The sequence below is a fragment of the Dasypus novemcinctus genome, chromosome 3, assembly GCF_030445035.2.
Source record: "Dasypus novemcinctus isolate mDasNov1 chromosome 3, mDasNov1.1.hap2, whole genome shotgun sequence".
NCBI classification, from domain to species: Eukaryota; Metazoa; Chordata; class Mammalia; order Cingulata; family Dasypodidae; genus Dasypus; species Dasypus novemcinctus.
Window position 1 is genome coordinate 146,831,757 of NC_080675.1, and position 27,804 is coordinate 146,859,560.

General features: G+C 33.9%; 1 protein-coding gene across 3 annotated transcripts in view; it reads right to left on the reverse strand.

Annotated features, from left to right (window-relative positions):
- MYO9A (myosin IXA) overlaps positions 1 to 27,804 on the reverse strand; it is a 391,855-nt gene that overhangs the window by 77,991 nt on the left and 286,060 nt on the right. For all 3 annotated transcript variants that reach the window (XM_058294436.2, XM_071214269.1, XM_058294435.2), the window contains 6 exons: positions 25,861 to 25,973; positions 22,224 to 22,366; positions 18,140 to 18,363; positions 17,523 to 17,639; positions 15,555 to 15,743; positions 14,211 to 14,258 (listed from right to left, as the gene is read on the reverse strand). In XM_058294436.2, the coding sequence (XP_058150419.1) occupies positions 14,211 to 14,258; positions 15,555 to 15,743; positions 17,523 to 17,639; positions 18,140 to 18,363; positions 22,224 to 22,366; positions 25,861 to 25,973 (834 nt within the window). The remainder of the gene's footprint in view (positions 1 to 14,210; positions 14,259 to 15,554; positions 15,744 to 17,522; positions 17,640 to 18,139; positions 18,364 to 22,223; positions 22,367 to 25,860; positions 25,974 to 27,804) is intronic.

A 27,804-nucleotide genomic window follows, 5' to 3' on the forward strand; every position in this document is an offset into this window, starting at 1 on the left:
TATAGTTGGGGAAACAAGATCAACTTATATGAAAAACAGAAAGCGATGCAACAAATACATACAACCTGTATTATGTGACAATGAATCACCATGTTAAACTAAAGGCAGCTTCTCTCAAATTTTTTTTATATCTCAGGAATGTTTTCAGTCTTGAAAATTATTGAGGACCCCAAAGAACTTGTGTTTATACAAGTTATACCTATCTATATTTACTGTACTAGAAACTGAAACTGAAAAATTTTTTAAAGAATTCTTCAAAAATTCATTTAAAATGAACAATAAATGTTTTATATGTTTTATAAACAATATGTTTTATAACAATAAATGTATTATATGCTAACATAAATAACACTTTTGGGAAAACTATTTTAAAAAACTAATGGTGAGTGACACTGATTTACATTTCTGTAAATATCTTTAATGCCCTTTATGTTTAATGTCTTTTATTAAGATAGATGAATTTTCTTATCTGCTTCTGCATGCAGTCTGTTTCAGTATGCAGTTTTCTTTGAAGTATATGAAGAAAATCCAACTTCATACAGATAAAAAGTCGAAAAGTAAAATTTAAATAGCCCTTTAAAATAATGATACTATACCAAAATACTACAAAAAGGTAACTTAATGGTAAATTGCAATGTGAAATCTTAAACCATAAGTGTTAATAACAATGACCTCTTCATGCTCTGTAACATATAAAATCCATTGTCTGGACTTGACTAAAATGAAAAATTTTTACCTTCAAAGACACCATTAAGAAAATAAAAAGATAAACGAAGACTGGGAGAAAATATTTACAAATTATATATCTAAGAATGAGCTTTTATTCAGAATATATAAAGAACCGTTATAGTCAATAAGACAACTCAATTTAAAAATTGGACAAAATATCTGCATAGACAGTTCATCAAAGAAGAGCTACAAATGGTCATTAAGCCCATGAAAAGATGAATCAACATTATTAGTCATTAGGAACATGCAAATTAAAACTACAGTGATATGCCACATTTTTTATTATAACCATTATAATAAAAATGCTATAAAAAAAGGGAAAAAAAAAACGAAACAGAAAATAACTGTTGGTGAGTATGTGGAGAAACCAGAACCCTCAGACACTGCAGGTAGGATTAGAAAATGCTGCAGCCACTTTGGCAAACAGCTTTGGAGTTTCTCAAAAAGTTAAACAGTTATTTTATAACCCAGAAATTCTACTCCTGGTTTATCCAATAGAATTGAAAACTTATGTCCATATAAAAACTTGTTAGTCAATGTTTAGAGCAACATTATGCACAAGCACAACAAGAGGAACAACCGAAATGTCCATCAACTGACCAATAAAAGGTGGTATAAGAGGTGTTATAATATACAATGTAATACTTTCAGCAGTAAGAAGATCAAACTACCAACATAGGTGACAGCACGGATGAACCTCAAAACATACTAAGAAGCCATATGCAAAAGACCACATATTCTATGATTCATTATATGAAATGTCCACAAAAGGCAAAAGTAAATAAACAAAGTATATTAACAGTTGCCTGGGTCTGGGGTTGGGAAATAAGAGTGACTACAAACTGGCATAGTTTTTTGGGGGTGATATAAATGTAAAATTAGATTGGGGTAAAATTACACAACTATGTAAAATTTATTAAAAATCATTGAATTGTAAACTTAAATACTGTGATATATAAATTTACCTAAATAAAAGTATTTTAAAAATCTATTGGTCTATAGTGCACTTTGAATAGATGTTTTACCTATATATGATTTTATAGGAGTGTCGGTATGGGTACAGGTACAATGATCATTTGGAAAATACTGTTATACTGAGTTCTCCAGCTTTTATAAATGTTGAGACATATCATTATGCATCATGCAAAAAAATCACATTCCTTAATATTACCACCAATCTCATTAGAAAACTCTTCAAATGTTGTAAACTGTCACACTCAATGTGGCAGACAAAAATTTTCCAAAATTCTCATTTTTGCTTGAAAGCTCAAATTTTGCCACTAGTACCAAATATTGTAAGTTGTTTCCCTTGAAGTGACAGTCATTTTGTTCATTCACAAGAAAACGTTTGCCAAATCCTGAGAACTGAATAATATCATTTGTTAAGTAAAGTTAAAGTGGTGTTCAATGAAAATAGCAGCTAGAAACATACATCCACACAAAAACCAGTTCACGAATATTCAGAACAGTATTCATAATAACCAAAGAGTGGAAACAACCCAAATGTCATCAACAGGTTAATGGAAAGATGAAACATGATATTCCCATACAATGGACATAAGAAGGAAGGAATGGAGTACTGATATATGCTACGACAAGGATAAACCTTGAAAACATTTTACAAAGAGAAAGAGGGTCACAAATTGTATGGTTCCACTTACAGAAAATGTCTAGAGGAGGTAAATCCATACTGGCTGCTGGGGGTTGGAGGGAAGAGAGAATGGACATTGACTGCCTAAAGGGTATAAAGTTATCTTTTGGGAGTGATGAGAATTTTCTGTAATTAGATAGTAGGGATGGTGTTTGACAAACAACACTGTGAATATACTGAAAACCACCAAATTTTGGAGCTTAAAATTGTTAAAATGGCGAATTTTATGTAATGTATATTTTATCTCATTTATATAAAAAGAATTTTCTTGGTTTTTTTTGTTTATTATTATTATGGAAATAATGAAAATATACTAATAATGATTGAAGTGATGAATGCATAACTATGTGATTACACCAAATACCATTAATTGTACACTTTGGATAAATTGCATGCTTTATTAAAATGTATCAATAAAATTGATTTGTTAAAAAAATAAGTAAAAGGTTTGATATACTTGCAATTCAATCACACAAATGATTTTCGGAGATAACCATCATATGCAGTTATTGCATACTTCATCACACAGAATATAAAAAGATGTGAATTCAAGAAGCAAAATTTAATAACTCACTGCTTCATCAAGGACACTCTGAAGTGTCTTTAAATTTGAGTATGTGATGTTGAAGATTATATAACTACTACCAGCGCAGTTTTGAGCAACTGTCTTGATTTGTACTAAATTGTCAGAAGTTTTTCCTATTATTGCTTTTGTGTCAACTCATGAAAAAGGGAAATAATGTCTTACCATTATTATGAAAATATATTTAGTCCCAAGCCAAGCCAAAGGAAAGAAACAGTAAAGTTCAGGGCAGAAATAATTGAAATTGAGAACAAAAAAACAATGGAGAGAGAAGCGGAAGTGGCTGAAGTAACTGAGCTCCCACCTAGCACATGGGAGGCACCAGTTCAGTTCCTGGTGCCTCCTGGAGAAAATGAGCAAAATAGTGAGCTGGAGCAATGGGCAAGTGCGGCAAGCTGACACAACAAGAAGACGCAACAAGGAGACACAAAAAGAAAGACAGTGAGAGACACAACAAAGCAGGGAGCTGAGGTGGCACAAGCGATTGAAGGCATCTCTCCCACATGAGAGGTTCCAGGTTTGGTTCCTGGTGCCATCTAAAGAGAAAACAAGCACACACAGAGCACATAGCAAATGGACACAAAGAGAAGACAGTGAGTGCAAATAAAACAATGGGGGGGGGGAATAAATTAAAAAATAAAAGAGAAGATACAAATAAATAAAATCAGAAATCAGAGGGGGGACATTACCGCTAACCCTGTAGAAATAAGAGATCATAAAAGAGGACACTATGAACAACTGTATGCTAAAAAATCAAACAATGTAGAGGAGATGGAAAAATTCCTAGAAAAACACCAACCACTTACACTGACCCTAGAAAAATAGAAGACCCCAACAAACTAATCACAATTGAAGAGATTGAAATAGTCACCAAAAACCTCCTGTAGGGACATGGAATACCTGCTTCCCCCTCCCTCTAGTTATTTGTATAGATTGCTGGAAAGGGTGGGGTGGAACTGGCCAGCAATCTATCCTGGAAGGTTCTCGCTACAGCATACACAGGACCCTAGGCACAGATATCATTTACCTGCATACATCTGCCCCTCACTGTTCTGGGAAACGACACGATTTCTCCCCCATGTGTACGCACTCACTGTGAATCATTTACTAGGCTATGCACATCCTCAAGCTGCTCTATGCATTAGCTAGACCCCCTCCCTGTGCTGCCTAGCCCTATGTAATCTTCGTTTCTCTACTGTATGGTATAGTTGCTGCCCAACTAGCGATCATTGGGATACATGAGTAAATAAATGGCATTACTGAATAAATGGCATGGCTGATGTTGGTCTCCCTATGTGGTTTCTTTGGACTATCAAAGTATTCAGTCAGCCTTCTTGGGCTTGACATTTCTGTAGTACACCTCCAAAAGATGAAAAACCAAGGACCAGATGGCTTCACAGATGAATTCCATCAATCATTTAAAGATGACCTAATACCGATCTTGCTTAAGCTCTTTCAAAAACTGAACAGGAAAGAACGCTAGCAAACTCATTCTTTGAAGCCAACATCACCCTAATACCAAAACCAGATAAAGATACTATGAAAAAGGAAAATTACAGACCAGTACCGCTAATGAATATAGATGCAAAAATCTTCAACTAAATACTTGCAAACAGAATCCAAAAGCACATTAAAAGAATTATACACCATTATCAAGTGGGTTTTATCCCAGGTATGCAAATGTGGTTAAACACAGCATAATTAGTGTAATAAACCATACTGATAAATTGAAGAAGAAAAATCACATGATCCTCTCGAATGATGCAGAAAAGGGATTTGACAAAATATGGCACCCTTTCTTGATAAAAATACTCCAAAAGACAGGTATAGAAAGAAGCTTTCTCAATATGGTAAATGCATATATGAAAAACCTACAGCTAGCATTGTACTCAATGGTGATAGACTGAAAGCTTTCCTGCTGAGATTGGGTTCAAGTCAAGGAAGCCCACTGTCACTACTGTTATTCAATATTTTGCTAGAGGTTCTATCTAGGGCAATTAGGCTACAGAAAGAAATAAAAGGCACCCAAATAGGAAAGGAAGAAGTAAAAGTTTCATTATTCGCTGATGATATGATTTATATCTAGAATCTCCTAACTAATCCACAACAAAGCTACTAGAACTAATAGACAAGTTCAGCAAAGTGGCAGGATACAAGATTAATACACCAAAATCAATAGCATTTCAATACGCTACTGGTGTGCAACCTGAGAAGGAAATTAAAAAAAAAATTCCACTTATGATAGCAACTAAAACAATCAAATATTTAGAAATAAACATAACCAAGGACATAAAAGACCTGTATTCAGAAAATTACAAGAAAATTAAGAAGACTTAAATAAATGGAAGGATATTCCATATTCATGTATTGGAAGACTAAATATCGTTAAGATGTCAGTTCTGGGAAGTGGATGTGGCTTAACTGATAGAGGGTCCACCTACCATATGGAGGGTCCAGGGTTTGATACCCAGGGCCTCCTGACCTGTGTGGTAAGCTGGCCCACGCACAGAGCTGCTGCATGCCAGGAGTGCTGTGGCATGCAGGGGCGCCCCCATGTCGGGGATCCCCACACGCAATGAGAGCTGCCCATGTGAAGAAAGCGCAGTCCGCCCAGGAGTGGCACCGCACACACGGAGAGCTGATACGGCAAGATGACACAACAAAAAAGTGACCCAGTTTCTCAGGGCCGCGTGACAATGGAGGTGGACGCAGAAGAACACACAGCAAATGGACACAGAGAGCAAAAAACGGGGGTGGGGGGTGGGGATGGAGAGAGAAATAAATAAAATAAATCTTAAAAAAAGAAAAAAATTATACTAAGGACCTTTTCAGATCATAATGAAACAAAGCTGGAAATCAATAATAGATGGGAAAAGGAATAAATTTACAAATGTGGGGAGACTAAAGAACACACTCACAATGAGTGGGTAAAATAAGAAATTGTAAGAGAAATTAGTAAATATATTGAGACGAGGACACAACTTATGGGATACAGTGAAGCCAGTGCTGAGAGGGAAAGTTATAGCCCTAAATGCATATATTAAAATAGAAGAAAGAGATAAAGGTAAAGATCTAACTGAACAACTGGAAAAACTAGCAAGAGAAGAGCAAACCCATCCCAAAGCAAGCAGAAAGAAAGATACAAAAAAGATGAAAACAGAAATCAATGAAATTGAGAACGACAACAAACAATAGAACAAATCAACAAAGCCAAAATCTGCTTCTTTGAGAAGAGCAATAAAATTGACAAACTCTTAGCTAGGATAACAAAGAAGAAAAGAGAGAAGCTGCAAATAAAATCAGAAATGAAATGGGGTAAATTATAACTGACCCCAAAGAAATAAAATGGACCATAAGAGGTTATTATGAGAAACTATATGCCAACAAACCAAAAACTTTAGATGAAATGGACAAACTCCTAGAAATGTACAAACAACCTTCACTGATTCTACAAGAAATACAAGAACTTCAACAAACCAATCATGTTTAGTGACTGAAACAGTCATCAAAAATTTTCCAACAAAGCAAAGTCCAGGACCAGATGGCATCACAGGTGAATTCTACCAAGCATTTCAAGAAGAATTAACACCAATCCTGTTTAAACTTCCAAAAACCTGAAGAGGAGGGGAAATTACCCAACATATTTTATTCAATACCAAAGCTAGGAAAAGATACTACAAGAAAATAAAATTACAGACCCATCTCTCTAATGAACATAGATGCAAAAATTCTCAACAAAATACTTGCAAATAGAATCCAGCAGCATATCAAAAGAGTTATACACATCAATATCAAGTGGGATTTATCCTGGTATGCCAAGGTGGTTCAACACAAGAAAATCAATTAACATAAGATACCACATTAAAAAATTGAAGGAAAAAAGTCACATGTTCATCTCAATCGATGCAGAGAAGGCATTTGACAATATACAGCATCCTTTCTTGATAAAACACTTTGAAAGACAGGGATAGAAGGAAAATTCCTCAATATGATAAAGGTCATATATGAAAAATCCACAGTCAACAGAGTACTCAATGGCAAAGGTGGAAAGCTTTCCCGCTAAGATAGGGAACAAGACAAGGATGCCAATTGTCACCACTGTTGTTCAATATTGTGCAAGAAGTTCTAGTTAGAGCAACTGGTCAAGAGAAAAAAGGCATACAAATATGAAAAGAGGAAGTAAAACTCTTGCCAGTCACAGATGACATGATACTTTACATGGAAAATTCAGAAATGTCTACTACAAAGCTACTTGAACTAATAAATGAGTTCAGCAAAGTGGCAGGATACACAAGATCAACAAATAAAAATTAGTAATGTTTCTGTACATGAGCATTGAACAATTTGAGGAGGAAACCAGAAAAAAAAATTTCCTTTACAAACAAAAAGACTCAAATACCTAGGAATCAATATAAACAAACATGTTCAGGACCTATATTCAGAAAACTACAAAACACTGCTAATAGAAATAAAAAAAGACCTAAAAAAAAAAAAGGAAAGATATTGTGTGTTCATGTACTGGAAGACTAAATATCATGAAGATGTCAGTACTACCCAAACTGATTCATAGATTCAATGCAATACCCAATAAAAATTCCAACAATCTACTTCACAAATATAGAAAAGGCAATTACCACATTTACTCAACTGGCAAAGGGCACCTGAATAGACAAATGCATCCTAAAGAAAAAGCAATGTGTGACGACTTTCATTGTCTGACCTTAAAATATAATACAAAACTGAAGTGGTCAAAACAGCATAGTGCTGGCAGAAAGACAGACGCATTAGTCAGTGGAACAGAGCACACAGAAACAAACCCTCACCTCTAAAGCCAACTGGTTTTTGACAAAGCTACCAAGCCACATTACTGGGACAAAACAGGCTCTTCAACAAATGGTGCTGGGAGAACTGGATATCTATAACCAAATGAATGTAAGAGGACCCCTATCTCACTCTGTATACAACTCAAAATGGATCAAAGACCCAAATATAAAAGCCAGGACCACAGAACTACTAGAAGAAAATATAGGGAAACAGCCTCAAGATCTTGTAGCAAGTGGCCATTTCACAGGCACACAAAGCACAGGCAACAAAAGAAAAAATATATAAATGGCACCTCCTCAAAATTAAACACTTACAACTCAAAGGACTTTGTCAAAAGAGTGAAAAGGCAGCCAACTCAATGGGAAAAAGTATTTGGAAATCACATACCCAATAAGTGTTTAATATCCAAGACATATAAAGATGCTACAACTCAACAATAAAAAGACAAATGACCAGATTAAAAAATGGGCAAAAGACTTGAATAGCCATTTGTCCAGAGAAGAAATACAATTAGGGAAATGCAATTAGGGAAATGCAATTAGGGAAATGCAAATCAAGTCTACAATGAGATATCACTCACACATATTAGAATGGCCACTATTAAAAAGCTGGGAAACTACAAGTGTTGGAGAGGATGTGGGAAGATAGGAACACTTATTCAATGTTGGTGCGAATGTAGAATAGCACAGTTACTGTGGAGGACTGTTTGGCAGTTTCTAAGGAAGTTGAATATAGATTTGCCATGTGAACTAGAATAACACTACTAGATATATCCCCAGAACGGAGAGCAATGACAGATATTTGCACACCCATGTTCATACTGGCATTATTCACAATTGTCAAAAGATAGAAACAATCCAGGTGTCCATTATCCAATGAATAGACAAACAAATCATGGTTCTATTTGGAATATTATATAGCTTTAAGAAGAAATGAAGTCATGAAGCATATGACAACACAGATGAACCTGGAGGACATTATGTTGAGTGATGCAAGCAAGACACAAGGACAAATACTGTATGATTGAGCTATTATGAAATAAATATTTTGTGTAAATGCATGGAATTAATAACTACAATATAGGTCACCAGAAAATAGAATGAGATTAAAGAAAGCTGAGGGTTAACACATGAATTGGTAAAGAGGTTGTTTGTTAATCTTTGGAATTGAATAGAAAATGTAGAGAGTGCAGAGTGTTTGTAACCAGCAGTGCTATTATACCGGTATGACAGTAGTTGAAAGGGAAAGTCTAACGTCATGTATATTACTAGAAGGAAAGCTAAAATGCAACATGAGACTGTATAGCATAGTGAAACCTCATGTGAAATATGAAAAAGCACAATATTGCATATATAACTGTTTTCTCTGAAACTGAACAAATGTGTATTAATGTTAAAAATGTTACTATCAGGCAAAAATACAACCAAAGCAAATTTTAAAAAAAAGAAGAAATAGTAAGTGTACAAGAAAAAAGGCATAGGAAATTTTTTTAAAAATAATTTTTAAGTAGAGAAGATACAAAATCCATAAGCATAAAGGAAAATATTGATTTATTTAAATCTCTAACAAATAAACTAAAAGTGGGGAAATATAAACACATAAAAATGCTTACATAGACACCGGATATTTCTAGAATACCACCAGAATGAAAAACTGGTAACAATGCTATCTCTGGGAAAGAAGCTTACTTGATTATGATTACCCTTTTAAATTTAACATGTTTGCATTACTTTTATAGTTAAAAATAAAACCTACCTAAAATTTCTAAAGGATTATGTTGACAAAGCAGAACTGTAGAACAAGAATGCCATTAATTTTGTCTGGCAGAACTGTATGTATTCAATCACCTGATTGGGGAGTATTACCAGTCATTTCCTCTTGACATACAAAACAAATAAACAACTAACTAAATAAATAAACAAAAATTCAACTCGTGGTACTTCCAGCCCAGTTTTACATGTCCTTCCTTTACAATGATGCAAATACCAGATATTGACATCTTATTTTATTGATGATTATAGTCAATGAAATTGTAAATCACGCACATCCACATTGTTTTCCTCTACTGGAACTCCAATATTATAGGTTTTCATTAAAAATTACTTTATTCTCAGTATATAACACACGCACATGATCGAAAGGTACAAAATGGAATAGAAGAAATATAAGTCTCCTACCTCTGGACTCAAACTGTTTGGTTCTGATTTATAGAAATAATCAGTAGTATCATATTTTTTAATATACTTCCAAATATTTTATATGTGTATCGATGAATATAATTATAAATATATTTTTAATTGTATAAAATATACAATAGCTTTCTATAGTGTTTACCACCTTACTCATTTTACTTAACGAAACAGCTTAGAGAGTGGCCTCTTTTTGTTTAATGCTAAGCTACATTCCATTATAATGATGTATCTATTTAACCATTTTCTTTTGATTTAGGTTGTTTTCAGTCTTTACCTATTACAAATTCCTCTTCAATAAAGAGCTCTGCACATGTCATTGGGAATAAGTATGATGTATAACAGGATAAATTCCTAGACATGGAATTGCTATGTCAAAGTTTTGTGTTGGTTGGTTGGCTAATTGTTCTTTCTTCTTCTAGCATTTCTAAGGTTTTTAATATACCATTGCTAAAGTATTCTCCAAGAAGATTAGGTAAACTACACCCCGATATGCAGGACTGAGAAATGTCTATTTACATATACTTTCAAAATCCACGTAATTTATTTATTTTTAAGTTTGTCCATTTGATGACAAAATAGAAAATCAGTATTGTATCATTTTAATTATTTTATTAGAGAAGTTGTAGGTTTATAAAGTATCATGCACAAAATGCAGTTCCATATACTATCTTATCATTAACACTGACATTCCTGTAGTGCATTTATTACAATTGATGAAAGATCATTTTTTTAACTGTAGTATTAATCATAGTCCATGGTTTACCTTCAGATAACACTGTATGTTGTTGTATAGTCCTCTGACTTTAACATTTTTATTATAGTAACATACATAACCTAAAATTTCCCCTTTTAACCACTATTCAACTATGTAAGTCAGTTGTGTTAACTACACTCATAATGTTATGCTATCATCACCACCATCTCTTACTAAAACTTTTCCCTCACCCCAAACAGAAACTCTACCAATTACACATTAGCTCCCTCATTCCTCCATCCCCAGCTGCTGGTAACCTGTATCTAGTTTCTGACTCTATGAATTTGCTAATTTTAATTATTTCATATTCAGTGTCTGGTTTATTTCACTCAACATGATGTCTTCAAGGTTCATCCATGTTGTTGCATATATCAGAGCTTCATTCGTTTTTATAAATGAATAATATTCCATTGTACATATATGTCACCTTTTATTTATCTATTCATTGATTGATGGACACTTGGATTGCTTCCATCTTTTGGGAACTGTGGATTGTGAATACCGCTATGAAAATTGGTTTGCAAATCTGTGTTCGAATCTCTGCTTTCAATTCTTGTGTGTACACACCTGTAAGTGGGATTGCCAGGTCATATGGTAATTCTATATTTAACTTTGTGAGGAACCACCAAACTGTCTTCCACAATGGCTACACCATTTTACATTCTCACCAACAAGAATGAGTGTTCCTAGCTCTGCATAATCTCTCCAGCACTACTGAGTTTCTGTTCGATAGCAGTCACTCTAATAGGTGGGATATGGTATTGCATTGTGGTTTTGATTTGCATTTCCCTAATACCTAGTGATGTTTTATTAATGAGTTGTAGGATTTCTTTTTCTATTCTGGACATTAAGTCCTTATTGATTACATGGTTTCCAAATATTTTCTCCCATTGTGTAGATTGTCTTTTTACTTTCATGATAATATCCTTTGATGTACAAAAGTTTTAAATTTTGATGAGATCCCATTTATTTTTTCTTTTGTTTTTGTGCTCTGGGTGTAAAGTCTAAGAAACTACTTCCCAAAATAAGGTACTGAAGATGGTTCCCTATATTTTCCTCTAGGAGTATTTATAGTTTTGGTTCTTATATTCAGGCCTTAGTTCCTTATTGAGGTGATTTTTGTATCCAGTTTACCCAGCACTACTTGTTGAAGAGACTAATCTTTCCCAATTGAGTGGACTTGACATCCTTGTCAAATATCAGTTGGTCATAAATGCGAGGATTGATTTCTGAACTCACAATTCAATTCCATTGGTCTACATGTCTGTTTTTGTGCCAATACCATGCTGTTTTGATCACTGTGGTTTTGTCATAAATTGGAAGATAGGGAAGTACAAGTTGTCCAACTTTTTCTTCTTTTTCAACATGGCTTTGACTATATGGGGTCTGTTATCTTTCCATATAAATTTGGTTCCTGGCTTTTCCATTTCTGCAAAGAAGGTTGCGGAGTTTTGATTGCAATTTCATTAATCCTGTAAATCGCTCAGGGTAGAATTGAAATCTTAACAATATTTAGTCTTCCAATCTATGAACACAGAATGTTCTTCTATTTATTTATGTCCTTCTATTTATTTGTTTCTTTTAGCAATACTTTGTCGTTTTCTGTGTAAAAATCCTTTATATCTTTCACTAGATTTATTTCTAGATATTGATTCTTTTAGGTGCTATTTTAAATAGAATTTTTTTCTTCATTTCTTTCTCAAAATGTTCATTACTAATATATATAGAAACACTACTCGTTTTTGGGCATTGATCTCATACCCATTCACTTTGCCTAAACAGCACTTGATAATAACATGCCCTTTACCTTCCCAAACCATTCGTTTACAATCTCATTTTATCTTCACAAAAATACTCAGTGGTGGTGGCATTATTTCCATTTTATAGATGAGGACATTAAAGACTCAGAGATTAAGTCGTCTAAAATTTCTCAGTTGGAAAAGCCTACTTGGAAGAAAAAAACATGACAAACTAAAGGCTTAAATACACTACTTTTAGGATACTGGACCTGTGAAAAGGAAGAGCCCTTTGAACAAACAGATAATCTATAAAATAGACTCAAATCATGCTTCTAACACAAATAGTGGAAAACCAATAAGCAATAATCTAAAACTGCTTTAAATTTTGTATATGAGTGAGTGGATGACTTACAATTCAGATTGTTGAGAAAGACGAAAAAATTTCTACTATATTGTCCCATTGACAAGGGTGACTCCAGGTTTTGTAGGCCCTCATACTTAATATTTTCAGGGGGAAAGTAAGGGAAATAGGCAGAAGAGGGAAAAAGAAAGAGACAAAAAGAGGAAAAAGTGGTAACAGCAAAAGTAGTTGAAGCAGAGGGAATGAGGAAGAGACTGGGAGTAGATGAAGTTTGGAGAGGGAGTCAGCTCAGGATCATGTTAAGCCTTGTAGGCATGGTAAGAATATTAGGTTTTATTCCAAGTGAGACAGGGAAGCACTAGAAGCTTATCAGTAAAGGATTTTTGTTTTTAAAGGGTCACAATGGCCACTGTGCAGAGATCTGTAAGGGAAGAAGAGTGTAAGAAAGCAGAATAACTATGAGACTATACATGGTATACTGGAGTACTGTGATAGCAGCGGAGGTGGTGGGATATGTTCAGATATTGGTAATGTTTTAAAAAGGTGAAAATGTTGATCAGACCCCTATCTACTTTCTAATCCACGTCTGCCCCCAGCCTCAGCTCCATAAATACACAGTACTTGAGCCAATCAAAGACACTGGCTCAACATACCAGTTTTTCACTCATGTGCCTTTAGACATATTCTTTCCCACCAGCTAGCTACTGCCTGTTTCCAAATTACTACTTGTCAAAAATTAGCAAAAATATCTTTTCCTTTTGAAGTATTCCTTCATTCTCCCTGCCTGTATATCAACAGCACTTTGTATTATTTCTATTATGATATTTATTACATCTGACAATAATAATTTTTAAATGCCTGCTTCCACTAAGCAAGTACGGGCTCCTCCAGGACTGAATCTATCCTTATAATTACAGAAATTATCATAAAGTACACAAAAGAGATGTGAACAATACAACTGATAAAAAAAACTTAAACACCAGGAGAGTTTATTCAAATACCTTTGAAAAACCTTCTTTTGAATCAGAAGTATTTATATTCATAAAATCCTAATTAGCCTTCATTCTTTTTATGAAGGGAGGAAAATTTCTTTAAAAGCCACTATCCCACCCATGGCTCTGAAAAGTAATCAAATTTGCACCTTTCATGAGGAAGCATTTTCAGTTTTCTGCCATTTCAGGAAGTCACAATTTATAACAAGTCAACTCATTGAATTCAAAACATATTAGTATTTCAAATTTTTGTAAAAGCATAAATGATTCTTAGATACCTGATACATCTACATATTCCTTAAACATAACCACAGAATACTCTATATTTCAGACCACCAATCTGAAAGTTACTTTTCTGTAACAAAGAAAAGAGAGTATAACTTACCAAATCAGATTCTTTTTTCCTTCTTTTCTTTCTTTCTGTTTTTGGCACCTGGTAGGAGGTAGGGGAGAAATACAGAAAATATGATATAATAAAGTCTAATATAATTTCTTACTTCTTAGAAAATGCTGAAATTTTGCTCAGAAAGTAATAGAGTAAGCAGTTCCTTACTCTTCACGAGGAACTTTATAGTGCTAAAAAAGCTTATGTGAGAAAATTTTCAAGTTTGTAAAATATTGTGCTAATATAAGCTACAGAATAGAAAGGTATTTTACAGATTATTCTCTTCTTAAACCTTAGCTCTGTTCAGAAACATGCCTTATTTTATTTTAACCATTAATTTAAATGATGATTACTTTTTAAAGTTTGCACTTACCACATTTTGGCCCTAGAAAATTCTCTATACCTGAAGTAAGTGTGAAAAAGGAATCATTTGGGAAATGGAAGCGCTCTTTGACATATGACAAAATAGACTTTAAATGACATAGATTTTATATATGATACAGAACAATCCAAACCTAACTTTTCAAAATTGTAAACACTCAAAGGCAGTATAAGGCAACAAGACTTGAACTTAGATATAGAACAGAAGAACTATAAGGTATTTATTTATATCTTATTACTTAAAAAGTTATTAAAGATGGTTTGCAAATCTAAATACATACACACTAGCATAACTAAAAATAAAATGGATCATAATCTGAAAGGACTGATGGTATTTCTGATATTAACTATTTTCCTATCAGTGAAAGGAAATACACTGATAATTTTGTCTAAGACTGGTCTCTATTCTGAAATATAACTTTATACTATTATTTCATAGGGCTGAAATAAGAATAAAATTAAAACAGTACAATTTCAGAGGCATAGTAGGCACTCAGTAAGATAATAGGCACAGATTATTCTCTTCTTAAACCTTTAGCTCTGTCCAGAAACATGTCTTACTTGTTACACAAATCTGCGAAAACACACATTTCCTAAAATCTAATTCAAGGGGAAATATAATTTATGGGTTCTTATAAATAAAGGCCACTAGATGATACAATGAATCACAATTTTAACCATTGATTTTCAAAACGAAATTCATGTACTGATCTATAAAAAAGCTGACGGCAGAACATTATGTTTTAATTCAGTGAAGAATGTATTCATTGCAGAGGGTTTAGATAATATGCTCTGATGAACTTACATGATAGAATGGAGTTTGGATGATCTATAGTAGTGCTAATTTGACATGTTCGCGGTATTTTTTTCTCAAATACTAGATGTCCCAAAAAGGTTTTTTTTTTTTAAATAAAAAAAATCCATACTTGAATCCTTTCACAAATCAAAATACATCACATTTACCTTTGTGGCTATGCAATCTGAAGTCTTGAATTCATTCATATATTCATCTAAAAACACTTTAAAGGTGTTGACCCAAACTCTGACTGGAGACTCACTCCAATCACGTTGCTCAAGCCTCATAGTCTTTTCCAGAATCTGTTCAAATAGTGCGTAGAGGTCTTTATATCGTATGCTTTTCCCATCATCCATCTAATAACCAGTAAGAGAAGAAATGTTAGGTTTGATAAAGAAATTCCTTAAATATAGAAGACTAACTTGTATGGGGTAGTACTCAGAATAAAGTTTAGGATCCTGACATACTTTCTAATGATTATACCCATGAGGACATGTGGTATTAATAAACTGCCACTCTACCTGTGGAATGTATGCAAAACAAAACCTCGTAAGTTCTATTAAAAAAGACTTAAAGCATAAACAATTTGGCCATTTTAGCAAGTTTTGGGAATTTCTCCCATAAGTTTAGTTTTTAGCTACCCTATGTATCTATAAAATTTACTCATATCCTTCTTAATTACCTATCCTGAGAAATGAAACTTGTTTAGATAGTTCTGCTCCAAAACCAAAAGAATGATTAATTGGATCTTTGCCTAATGATAAATTAACTAACATTCTTTATTCCTAATATAGTTTTCCAAAGAGAGATATACCCAGAGAAAAACAGTATTACAATTTGCAAGGAAACCTAGATAGACTTCCTTCTATTTTACCTAAATGGGTTCTGAAATCTTAAGTCTTTAAGTGAACTAAAGGTACTACATGTATTTAGAATTTATTACATTTCACCTCTTCAGATTCAGAGCTTTAACTTTTTTTTTTTTTAGGAGGTATTGGGGATTAAACCCAGGACCTCATACATGGGAAGCAGGCTCTCAACCACTGAACTATATCTGCTCCCCTGATCAAATATTTAAAAACCACGATAAAGCTCCGCTTCATAATGTTGGTTTTCCCTGTGTGATTCAAAGTGTACCGGGGCATCATACAACCTTGAGTCCCTAATGCAGGAAATATACGTATGAAAAGCAGACAAAGAGAAGAGAGTAATAAGTAGCAGGGCTGAATTAGAAAAGTTTGGTCAATCTTGTCCCTCTGCAACCTAGTCACTTACTATAAAGGGGTAATCCTTTATAATATACTCTTCCTGTTATCTCTGACTATATTGTTTCCGTTTTTTTTTTTTTTTTTTAATTTTTTTATTTTTTATTGACTTTGTAATAATATTACATTAAAAATATATATGTGAGGTCCCATTCAACCCCACCCCCCCACCCCCCCTTGTTTCCGTTTTTAAATGACAAAAAAATCTGAGAAAGAAAATAGTAGAGAATATCGAAGAAGGTTTTCTTGATTTCTCTTTTCCCAATGAATTACAGATTGAACAAAGAAACACCAATTAAATATGAATTATTATTTTACAGAACATGACAATTCAGACAAGAATAATGATTCTATAAGTGAAAGCATTATTATTCAATTTAGTACTAAAAAATAATCTAAAATATGACCAATATAATCTGAAAGTATAAAGTAAATCTAAAAGTGATATAAATGGATATAAAGAAATCAATGAACATAAACTATCACAATTTCACTTAAAGAAAACATATAGTACATTCCACATGTAAAATAATTAGAAGTTATAGCTTTGAACAGAGGTAAAAGAATTATGAGAAGTCTAAATAGTAGAGAGCCAGTGGATGAAACAGAAGTATACCCAGAATATCTGTACTTGGTATCTTAAGATGAAAAAATATCCATAAGGGGAAAAAATAAACTACTACTCAAGAAAATTCAAGGAGGCTATTACTCCAAGGTTAGTTAGTATACTTTTCCCTACCTATTCTTGGAACAAAAAGAAGGAATTTGAGAAATCTCTAGTTGAACATGGCCTTTACATTATTTTCTACAGTACTGCCAAATTTTTCATACGTTGAACTATGGAATATCTCCTAATAAAGTCAAACTTACTGCCAATGCAGAAGAATAAAAGCTGAAGATATTCTGCCGAAATTCCTTCAGGGCTTTTTTAAATACAACATCCACGAGCGTATCTTTCTTGCTGTCTTCATTATCTAGGTCATTCATCTGGGACCACAGAGTTTTGATACACAATTAATTAATTGAAAAGAGGGAAATACAACAGTGAACACATACCATCTCTTTAATGACTGTCCTGACAATGCAAGTCCCACTGTCTATTATATGTCAGGCAAAAGTATGACTAAATAGCCAAAATTTATTAATTTATTAAAGGTCCCTTCTCACTCTAACACTGTATGATGCTATAGTTTACCTACCAGAAAAACAACTCAACTGTACAAAAGCAAGCCTCAAATTCACATATGGGACATTACGTTACAGTTATAGTAAAATGGAAGTCAATAAGTAAAGCCTAAAATCTTAAATTCTATGTCTTAATCTAAACTAATGCATACTCTATTTTATTTACACTTTTCTGGTAAATAACACACCATTTAATTTACTGAAACATAGGTAACCTTGATCTCTAAAGGGTATATCCTGATATATGCATGTATTCCATAGCTAAAGATCCTAACAGGACTAACTCAGCAAGCAAAGTGTACCTTTTTCATAAGAAACTCATCCATGCTTTTCAAATCGCTGGCACTTGCTATAATCTGGACAGAGTCATTTTGCCAATGCATAGACTCCAAAGCCACACTGCTGATCTTCACATTTCGCTTGCGCTTTGCCTTTGGAGAAGGCTCTTTGTTCTCTTTGAACTCCTTCCGGCAACTACCAGGCAGTTCCGGGCTCAAAGGAGGTGTTGGGTGATACTGAACTAATTCTACAATTCAAAATAGAATACCCAAAAAGACATGTTTAGTAACAATAGTGATAATCTTCATGTCCTTGAGTTTCTTTAGTAAGCCACTGAAGGAAATATACGCAAATATCTGAAAAGCAAAGGTTATTTGAGATCAAGCTGATGGACAATAAATCCAGACTGTACATTTGTACAAAGAATGATTTTAGGAATTATCATTTGTCAAGGGAAAATGCTTTCATATCTCCCGAGAAGCTGAGGTCTGACATTTGAAATAGTGGATGGAAGAACCTTGTAGAACTTCAGTCCAAATAAAAGAAATAGCAAAGTCCTCAACCACATGAGCATGGTTAAATGCCGACTGTTAAAATAACCAACTATGTATAAGTTTGAAAACAAAAACAAAAATCCAGAGGAATGTGTTTATTATTTCTTTACCAGGGTCTAAAACCATTAATATTTCAGTGAAAATATCTGCTGGTAGCCTGGCAATCTATCAAGTAGCCAAATAACTCAACTGGCTCATTTTGGTTTGAGTCTCGAGTAGTTCGGGGTTTTTTTGGTTTGTTTTTTAATATTCCCCCAAATAATTATCCTGATTTTTCACAAAATTCATGGAATGAACAGACATTTGTGGTATTGTACACAAAACTGAGATGCAGAGCAACTTTTCTATGCAATTTTTTTTCTACCAGATTAGATTTTCTAGTGAACTGGATTTCCAAGGCCCTAACTGGGACTTGATTGAGGATGCTGACCTCTCGTTTCACACTTCTGCTGTCCCATGGTATATTCTAATTTCATCTAAAAGCTAATCCTGATAATGAAGGCGAAAAGTAGCCTCCCTGAATGCTTAATGCCACCTGCGCAAGGAACTAAGACAAACCTAATCTGAGTCATATTATGAAAGCAGAAGAATATAAAAATACAGGAAATAGAAGGTAGGTTGAGAATGGGATATGATGCTTAATGTATGTAGCATTATTAATATGGTTAATTGTAAAAGTGTGGAAATGAACAGTGTTGAGAATAACACATTATAACGAGTATATAACATTGCCGACTAATAAATGTGATTGTGGCTGAAAGGGGAAGTAAATGTCAATTGAAAGGAAACTAGAAAATAATCTAGGGACTGTATAACAGTGATTTCGGTGGTGGATGAAGATTGTGGTTAATAGTATAAATATAAGAATGTTCTTTTACAAAATGCTAAAACCATGGTGATACTGGGAAAAATCACACTAATGTAACTTATGGAGGAAAGTTAACAGAATATTGTAATATTTTGCAGCAATGGCAAAAAGATATTTTTTTCAATACTATGGGACAACAATGGGGGGGTATAAGGCAGTATGGGATTTTTCCTTTTGGAGTAATGAAAACATTCTAAAATTGAGGTTCTGACAGTACAACTCTGTGATGAGAACTAAAGTCACTGCGGGTACACTTTGAGTGGACTGTACAAGGAATAGGACTGCACAACACAGAGAGTCCAGTGGTGGATGATGGACTGTGGTTAACAGGACAAATATGAGAACATTTTCTCCTGAACAATAATAAATATATAATACTAACATACGATGTTAGTAATTGGGTGGGTTGGAGGGAAAATACACCAAATGTAAGATATGCACTATAGTTAGCATTAATATTTTGACAATGCTCTTTAATAGTTTGTAGCAAATGTTTCACAACAATGCAAGGTGTTGGTGGTGGGGAAATGTATGGAAGCTTTGTGCGATGATATGCATGTTTGTTTTGTAAATTCACAAATTTTACTATACACTTACTGTTTATGTATGTTCATGTATAAATAATATACTTCAACAAAATTTTTTTAAAATGCAGGGTATTTTATATTCAAATTAATATCAACTGATTTTAATTCCATTCTATAACCTAGATATTTAAGTATTTAATCATTTCATTTAGCAAAGTCAACATCTTCTTATAAATAAACTGGCTATAATCCTATTTCAACATTAAAAACAAGGGCTACCTTGATAAAATTTTACCACAATAGAAATGAAAAGCTATAATCCTGATTTATATATAAATATCCTTATAAAACAAACACAAAAAAGTTTGCTTACAATTTATGCTTCAACTAAAGAGCCTTAAGCTTCTTTCTTGGATATCTGATTAGGAATTGCAGCAGAAAAATTTAACAGTGGAACACCAAAATTTAGAATGATTACTGTCAACCAGGTAAGATATAAGAAATTGATCCTCTTAACATAACGGTGAGAAGTTTCAAATTTCCCAAACTGAACTTGTAGTATCTACTTAATTCATTAATGGTTTTACCCACATCTGTTTGTTAACTGATAGGAGCAAAGTTACAAGACACAAAAGCAGGGTTATAACTACATTTCTACCATTCTTTTATCTGATACACATAGATGACCCCTGGTCTATTCATTTTTATGTGAAGCCTGATGATCTTTCCTCCTAGCCTCTTTATCTTATCCTAGATATGAGAAGTTTTTGTTTATTTATTCTAATTGGGTATGCTTTGTCCTTCCTTAAAAGATAATAGCTTGCTTCCTAGGACCTCATTCCATTTTATTCAAGTCTGTTTTTTCTTCACTCATTACTATATACCCATCTCTGATGTATGTTTCTGCTGATGATAGGTGGCATCTTGACAAAGGAGACAAAAACTCTCATGGCAAGTCTGAGCAAAGGACTTGGGGGAACTAGGGTAATCTCACAATAGGGTTACTGGAATCCTTGGAGAGTTAATATTCTAACATTTAGAAAGGCCAGTTTTCTTAACAGATCAGAACTAATTGTTGGGTACTTTCAAGAGTGTTATGGTTAATGCCTAAAAAATGAAAATGACACCTACCATTATAAAGTGCCAGGTATCTGCTAGGTGTTTATATATAAAGGTATTTAATATATAGCACAGTGGTTAAGAGTGTGGACTCTGGAGCTAGACTGCTGGATTAAAATCTCAGCTATGCCACTTACTATATCTGTATAATTAAATAACTTCTTGATGCCTTAGTTTTCTCATGTATGAATTAAGAAGGCTAATCACACCTACCCTCAAAAGACTGCTATGAAGACCAATGGGTTAATACATACAATGTACTACTGTTAGTACACTGCTTTGTACATAATAAGTACTGAAATGTTAGCTTAACTCTTGTTTTTTTTTTAAGAATTATTTATTTCTCTCTCCTTTCCCCCATCTCCTGTGTCCATTTGCTGTGTGTTCTTCTGTGTCCGCTCTCATTCTTGTCAGCAGCATTGGGAATCTGTGTTTCTTTTTGGGTTGCGTCATCTTGCTGTGTCAGCTCTCTGTGCATGCGGAGCCACTCCTGTGCTTTTTTCACGTGAGGTGGTTGGTCCTCCTTGTGGCATGCACTTCTTGCTCATGGGGCTCATCTACTCGGGGGACACCCCTGCGTGGCAGGGAAGTCCTTGTGTGGGTCAGCACTGCCCGTGGGCCAGCTCACCGCACAAGTCAGGAGGCCCTGGGTTTGAACCCTGGACCTCCTATATGGTAGGCAGATGCTCTATCCATTGAGTCAAATCCACTTCCCTCTCTTGATTGTTATTAATAATAAATATTTGTTATGTGAATGAATAATGGCTAAAATTTTATAGGTTAGAAAAACTAACCTAAGAATCACAATAGTTCTGAGGCTGCTATTGTATCAACATTTTATGCCACAATGGCTTAGAACTTCGATTACAGCTACAGTTTTATTTTATAATTTTCTGTTAAAGGATTTAACAATCCTGGTCCTATCTCATTAGAATACTCAGCCAAAAGAACTTTAATTATGAATACTAGAAGAAAAGTAAACTTTCAGAAAGAGTGAACAGAAATTATGAAGGCAATATCCCCCCTTTTCTCATTTTACCATCAGAAAACTGATGAGATGAAAACACATCTGAACCAGGAAAAAGAGGTGAAACTTCTGATTGGATAGCAGGTTTCACTCTGGTAGTCTTCTTTTCCCCTTGTTTCCCTTTGGCCCAGAATCTCATCTTAGCTCTTTGTGGTCTGTTTAAAAAATTAAAGAGATAAAGATGGAAAGCATCATGTCCCAGGAACTTTACCTATATTTCACTTTAAGCTTTATAAGGACTTTTCAAGGAGGTTCATTTAATCTTCAGCTATAGTTAAATTTTGCTATAGTTAAATATCAATTTAACATTTAAACTTCACTTGCAAGGTAATTTCTTCATCTTGAAAACTGAAACAATAAAACTAGAAATGTTAAATAATTTTCTAAAATGAAACACATAGAAAGCAGTAGAGCTAGGACTCCAATTCAGGTTTTCTGATTCCCAAACTGTTATCATTTCAATATTGTCCCCCTTTTAGCTTGGATTTACTAAATACTAGTAAATTAGTAATAAAACTACTAATAAAAATTAATAGAAAATACTAATAAAATTACTAATAATCCCACCACTCTAAAAAACATTAGTTTACACTTATTATAATTTCCTTCCAGTCTTTATCTACAATAATACATATTTTCGCATCACTATAATCATGATGCAGATGCAATTTTAAATCTTGTCACTCACTATTACATAATACAAGTTTTACTGTTACTCCAGTATATTCATCAGTATCAATGTTAGCAATTAACAACAGCCACTGTTATCTTGTTACTAGCACAATGCTAAAAGCTCATACAGGACTGCCTTATTTAATCATAACAGCAACTTTATTTTAAAACAAATTATAACCACTTTACAGGTAAAAAGCTTGAAGCTTAAACATAGGAAACTTTCCCATGGTTGCAGAGCCAATGACTGACAAATTTTAGAATCACACCTACTATGCCATACTGTGCCTCAGTTTTAGCACTTATATATTCTCTTCGATCATATAAACCAAGGAAGCACAGTGAGATAATAACAGCTTGCATTTACAAATTAAATTATGTATCCTAACCCTGTACTTCGAGGCTTATTTTTATGTAAATTTGTCTGTAAGTTCATTCATTCAATCAGAAAAATTATCTGTGTAGGATCTACAGGTACCAAGCACTATGCCTTATATATGATACACCTAATTTTCACAACTACCATGATAAGTATTACTGTCCTTATTTTATGCACTAGAAAACTGAGGATTAGAAGGCTGATAGAGATGGAAGTTAAAAGCAGGTCCATCTGGTTATTTAGCATCTCCTCTTCTTTACTTAAAAAAAAGTTTACTATTAACCTTGTACATTCATATAGTATAAAGCAAAATGGTTCTACAAGAATTATTACAAACAGCAGCTTTCTTCTACCATCCTATCCTGTTTTCTGCTCCCTAGAAGCAAAACATTTGAAATGACTCAACTGATTCTTTTGCTATTTAATGTGCTTATATTACCATCATATCTGTGGCCCATAGGTGATGATTAAGTACATTCCACCACTCCTGCCATACCCCCAACATAAACACACAGACACCTCCTAGTGTCCCATATTCCAAGAGAATTATGTTGTGATTTTAGTTAGATCAACATTCAGTATTTATATTTTTATTATGTAAATGACAGTCACAGCTGAGGCATGTAATTTCCTATGTGATCTATTTCTATCTAGAGTGTATTACTTTTTTTTGCTTACTTTTCTACATAAAATTCACTTCCAAGTGTTTCTCCATTTGTTCAATATATTAGGTATTCCATTCATCTTGAAGAAATCTGAGAGCCTTCTACCTCCTCCAATCTGGAGTGGTTTCCCTCAGTGCTTGCTGTATAGTTGTCATTTGAAGAGTTACTTTCACCATCACACTGGAGATTCTTTTGTCTCTTTTGTTTTATAATGATATCTTTTAGTATGGGTGTATTATCTTCAAGTTGCATTTTATCTGCTAATTTGGGTTTCTTTCCTGTGTCTTCTCCAAAATGTGGTGTGCACTGTTATCTTACTATGGTTAAAAGAAAATTAAAAAATAAAACAAAACCAAAAAACTTAGTGGAAGCTTTAGTAAGGTTTCTAAACTGGTCTTTCCTGTAGGGTTATCTGATGGATCCATTATGTATGGAAAGCCCCTGATATTATTATTTTTAAGTGTTTCCTTGAGGAATGAACAAAAGTCCCAAAGAAGTCTCTTCGAACCATCTGCTTAGAAGGTATGGGATATCTGGGAGCTGAATGAAGGAAGATCTTAATATTCAATATGTGAATATTCATTAAACCTGCTTTAAACATGTACCCAGTTCTCAATTGTATTTAATAAGCTTAAAGTTCAGAAATCTTGCATTTTAACCTCCCCAGAAAATAAATCTCTTCTTTTCTGCTGGGATCAGAAGAGTCAGAGTCAGCCAGATGTTTCTTTCTCAGCTTGGTTTCTCTAAGCAGTTTAGGATTTGGCTTTCTCCTATTTAATAAAACTTATAATTTGTTTGTTTACTTTATGGGTTCCACGATTTTATTGCTATTTTCCCTTCTCTTGTTTTCTTTTTTTTTTTTTTAAAGATTTATTTATTTATTTAATTTCCCCTCTCCCCTGGTTGTCTGTTCTTGGTGTCCACTTGCTGCGTCTTGTTTCTTTGTCCGCTTCTGTTGTCGTCAGCTGCACGGGAAGTGTGGGCGGCGCCATTCCTGGGCAGGCTGCACTTTCTTTTCACGCTGGGCGGCTTTCCTCACGGGCGCACTCCTTGCGCGTGGGGCTCCCCCACGCGGGGGACACCCTTGCGTGGCACGGCACTCCTTGCGCGCATCAGCACTGCGCATGGCCAGCTCCACACGGGTCAAGGAGGCCCGGGGTTTGAACCGCGGACCTCCCATGTGGTAGACGGACGCCCTAACCACTGGGCCAAAGTCCGTTTCCCTCTTGTTTTCTTTGACCTTTGCAGGTTTTGTTATTTTAGGAATTTTGAGGGAGGATGTGGAAATTAAATGTGTATGGTCAATCGGCTACCTTCAGCTGTATGTTCTTTCTATTGTTATATCTTGTTTTTCAATATGTATTTCTAAAACCATCTGCTCTAGATTTGGGTTATCTTTGATTATGCCTCTAGGGTCTGCTGATTTTGATGTGACCTTAAAGTGTTCAGTGAGGGCCTAAAAGCCTTATATAATACATTGTAAGGGACAAAGACATTTATATGACAAATAAAAATTCTACAAGCTTTCTTAAAAAGAACAGAATCACTTCCTAAAAGTCTTTTCCAGTTTCACTTGTGAAAAACATCTAACTCAGAATAAAATCCAAGTTCAAAGCTAGAAATATATTAAATCTCATCTGGCCTAATCTCTTCTTTTACAACAAAGTACTGCAAGGACCATAATTGCTTAGAGACTTCCTTCAAATCACATTGGTAAATACAGAGGAAGATAAAGTTTATTATGTATATCAGAACTATTAATACTATGTGTTTACCACACATTAATTAATACTTTTTAATAAATAGGTAAATATATTTAATTTCAACAGCAGCTTTTCTATCAATTATGTTTAAACAGACTCAGTATTCAAGTACAGTCAATCAGGGAACAAAAATATATTACCCTTATTACTTGCCAGTGTACATTTTATACCTTATATCCAAATCTGAAGTCTTCTGTTCCACTACCAACTTTGTAATCTCTCCTTGAGACATAGTCTTATGAAGCTTTGCTTGTTCATCAATTGAAGAAAATCTCTGTGATGTCTGTAGCAATTACATATATGAAAGACTTTAAAACCAAGTATCTATTTGATAATACTGTAGTTAAAACTCAGGTTCAAGAATTACTTGAGATTTATAGCTGTTAAAAATATATAAAAATATATTCATATTATTCAGAGATTCACTGAAATAACAATTTCCGGGAAACTCTATTAACCTCCTAGAATAACCTGAAATAAGGAGAGATCAAGTCAATAAAAATGCTTACTAGAACTTACCCAGCTCATATTTTCTGTAAATTTAATGAAGACTCTCAAGTGAAAAGCTAAGAAAAAAAATCAAAACCATCTCTAAAAGGTGATAATTATTCTAATTTTTTTTGCTTAAATTGCTATTGCAGATTCTTATTATACCCAACCAAGAAATCATTAGCTGATTTAAAAAGAGAATGCAGATGGATAAGAAAAACCAAAGGAACAAATAAATAAAAGGATTTATCTACTAGTAGTCTAAACAGTAAATAACATATGGGGTTATCAAACTAGGACCTGCATTTCAATTGACAATTCTTGTTCTATTTGTTTACAAAGTGCTCCTCTACAGACAGTCCCACTCAGAGGAAAGAATTTTCCTGTTTTCAAGATGATAGGAAGTGGTATCTGAGATGGAAACAAAGGAAGTGAGCTTTATATCTGCTGCCAGCTTAGGGATTTGAGAGTTTCTAAGCCATAATACAAAAAAGAAACCCAGGTGAAGCTCAGTAGACTTCCTGAGTTAAATACAAGAAGCTGAAAGTCCAGGGAGACCAAGGTGGCTATAGACCAAAGGAAAGCACACTGGAAAGGAGAGAGATACATAAAGAATGAACTCTGGAAATCTACCGAGGGTCCCCACTGAGTACTACCTAAGTACTAATCAACAGTTCTGTGTGAGAACACTATAATCAAAGTGCCAGGAATAGTGTCTGTGCCCAGAAGTCTTACTACATAACCTTATGATTCCTGAGAGAAGTACACAGTAGGCTTTTGTCCTAATACTCAAGGATAATTTACCCTTGACTGCAAACTGCTCTATTCAAGCTTAAATCTTAAAAGGAAGACTTGATAAAGGATCAACTTGCTTCTAGAATAAAGTTATGGAATATTACTGAAATATAATAGTTTCAAGAACTGGAATACAAAAATATCCAGTACTCAACAAGATAAACTTTGAATGTCAGGTATCCAATAAAAAGATAAGAGGCATGCAAAGAAGCAGAAATACATGACTCTTAAGGAGAAAAATCTATACATCTATACTGACTCAAAACTAACACAAAGTTATTGAATTAGTAGGAAAGGACACTAAAGTAGTAATTATAACTCTATTCCATATATTAAAAAAAATTAACTAGAAAATTTGAAGACATAAAAAAGACCCAAATCAAACTTTTAAAGATGAAAATTTAATGTCTGAAAAATGAAAGGTACATGGGATGGGATTAATGGCAGATTAAACATTGCAGAAGAAAAGAATAATAAATATAAAGATATCTTCAAGCCAGCAACAGTATGTGTTTGAACCCTTCCCATTGTAGGAAGCTTTATTTTCCTCTTCTATAATCACACTGAGAAATGCTTTTAAGGGCTCCTATAATTAGGTTCGGCCCACTTGGATAATCTCCCTATGGTAAACAACTGAGCTGGGACCTAAATCACATCTGCAAATTCTCTTCAATGAATTTAGTTTAGTGTTTGATTGAATAACTTAGAGGATATGTATTTTCACATGGGCTAGAAATCTTCTGGTGGGAGAGGAGAGAGACCTAGAATTCTGCCTGCCACAGAGAACATACTACATGATTAAATTTATATGAAATTCTAAATAGGCAATT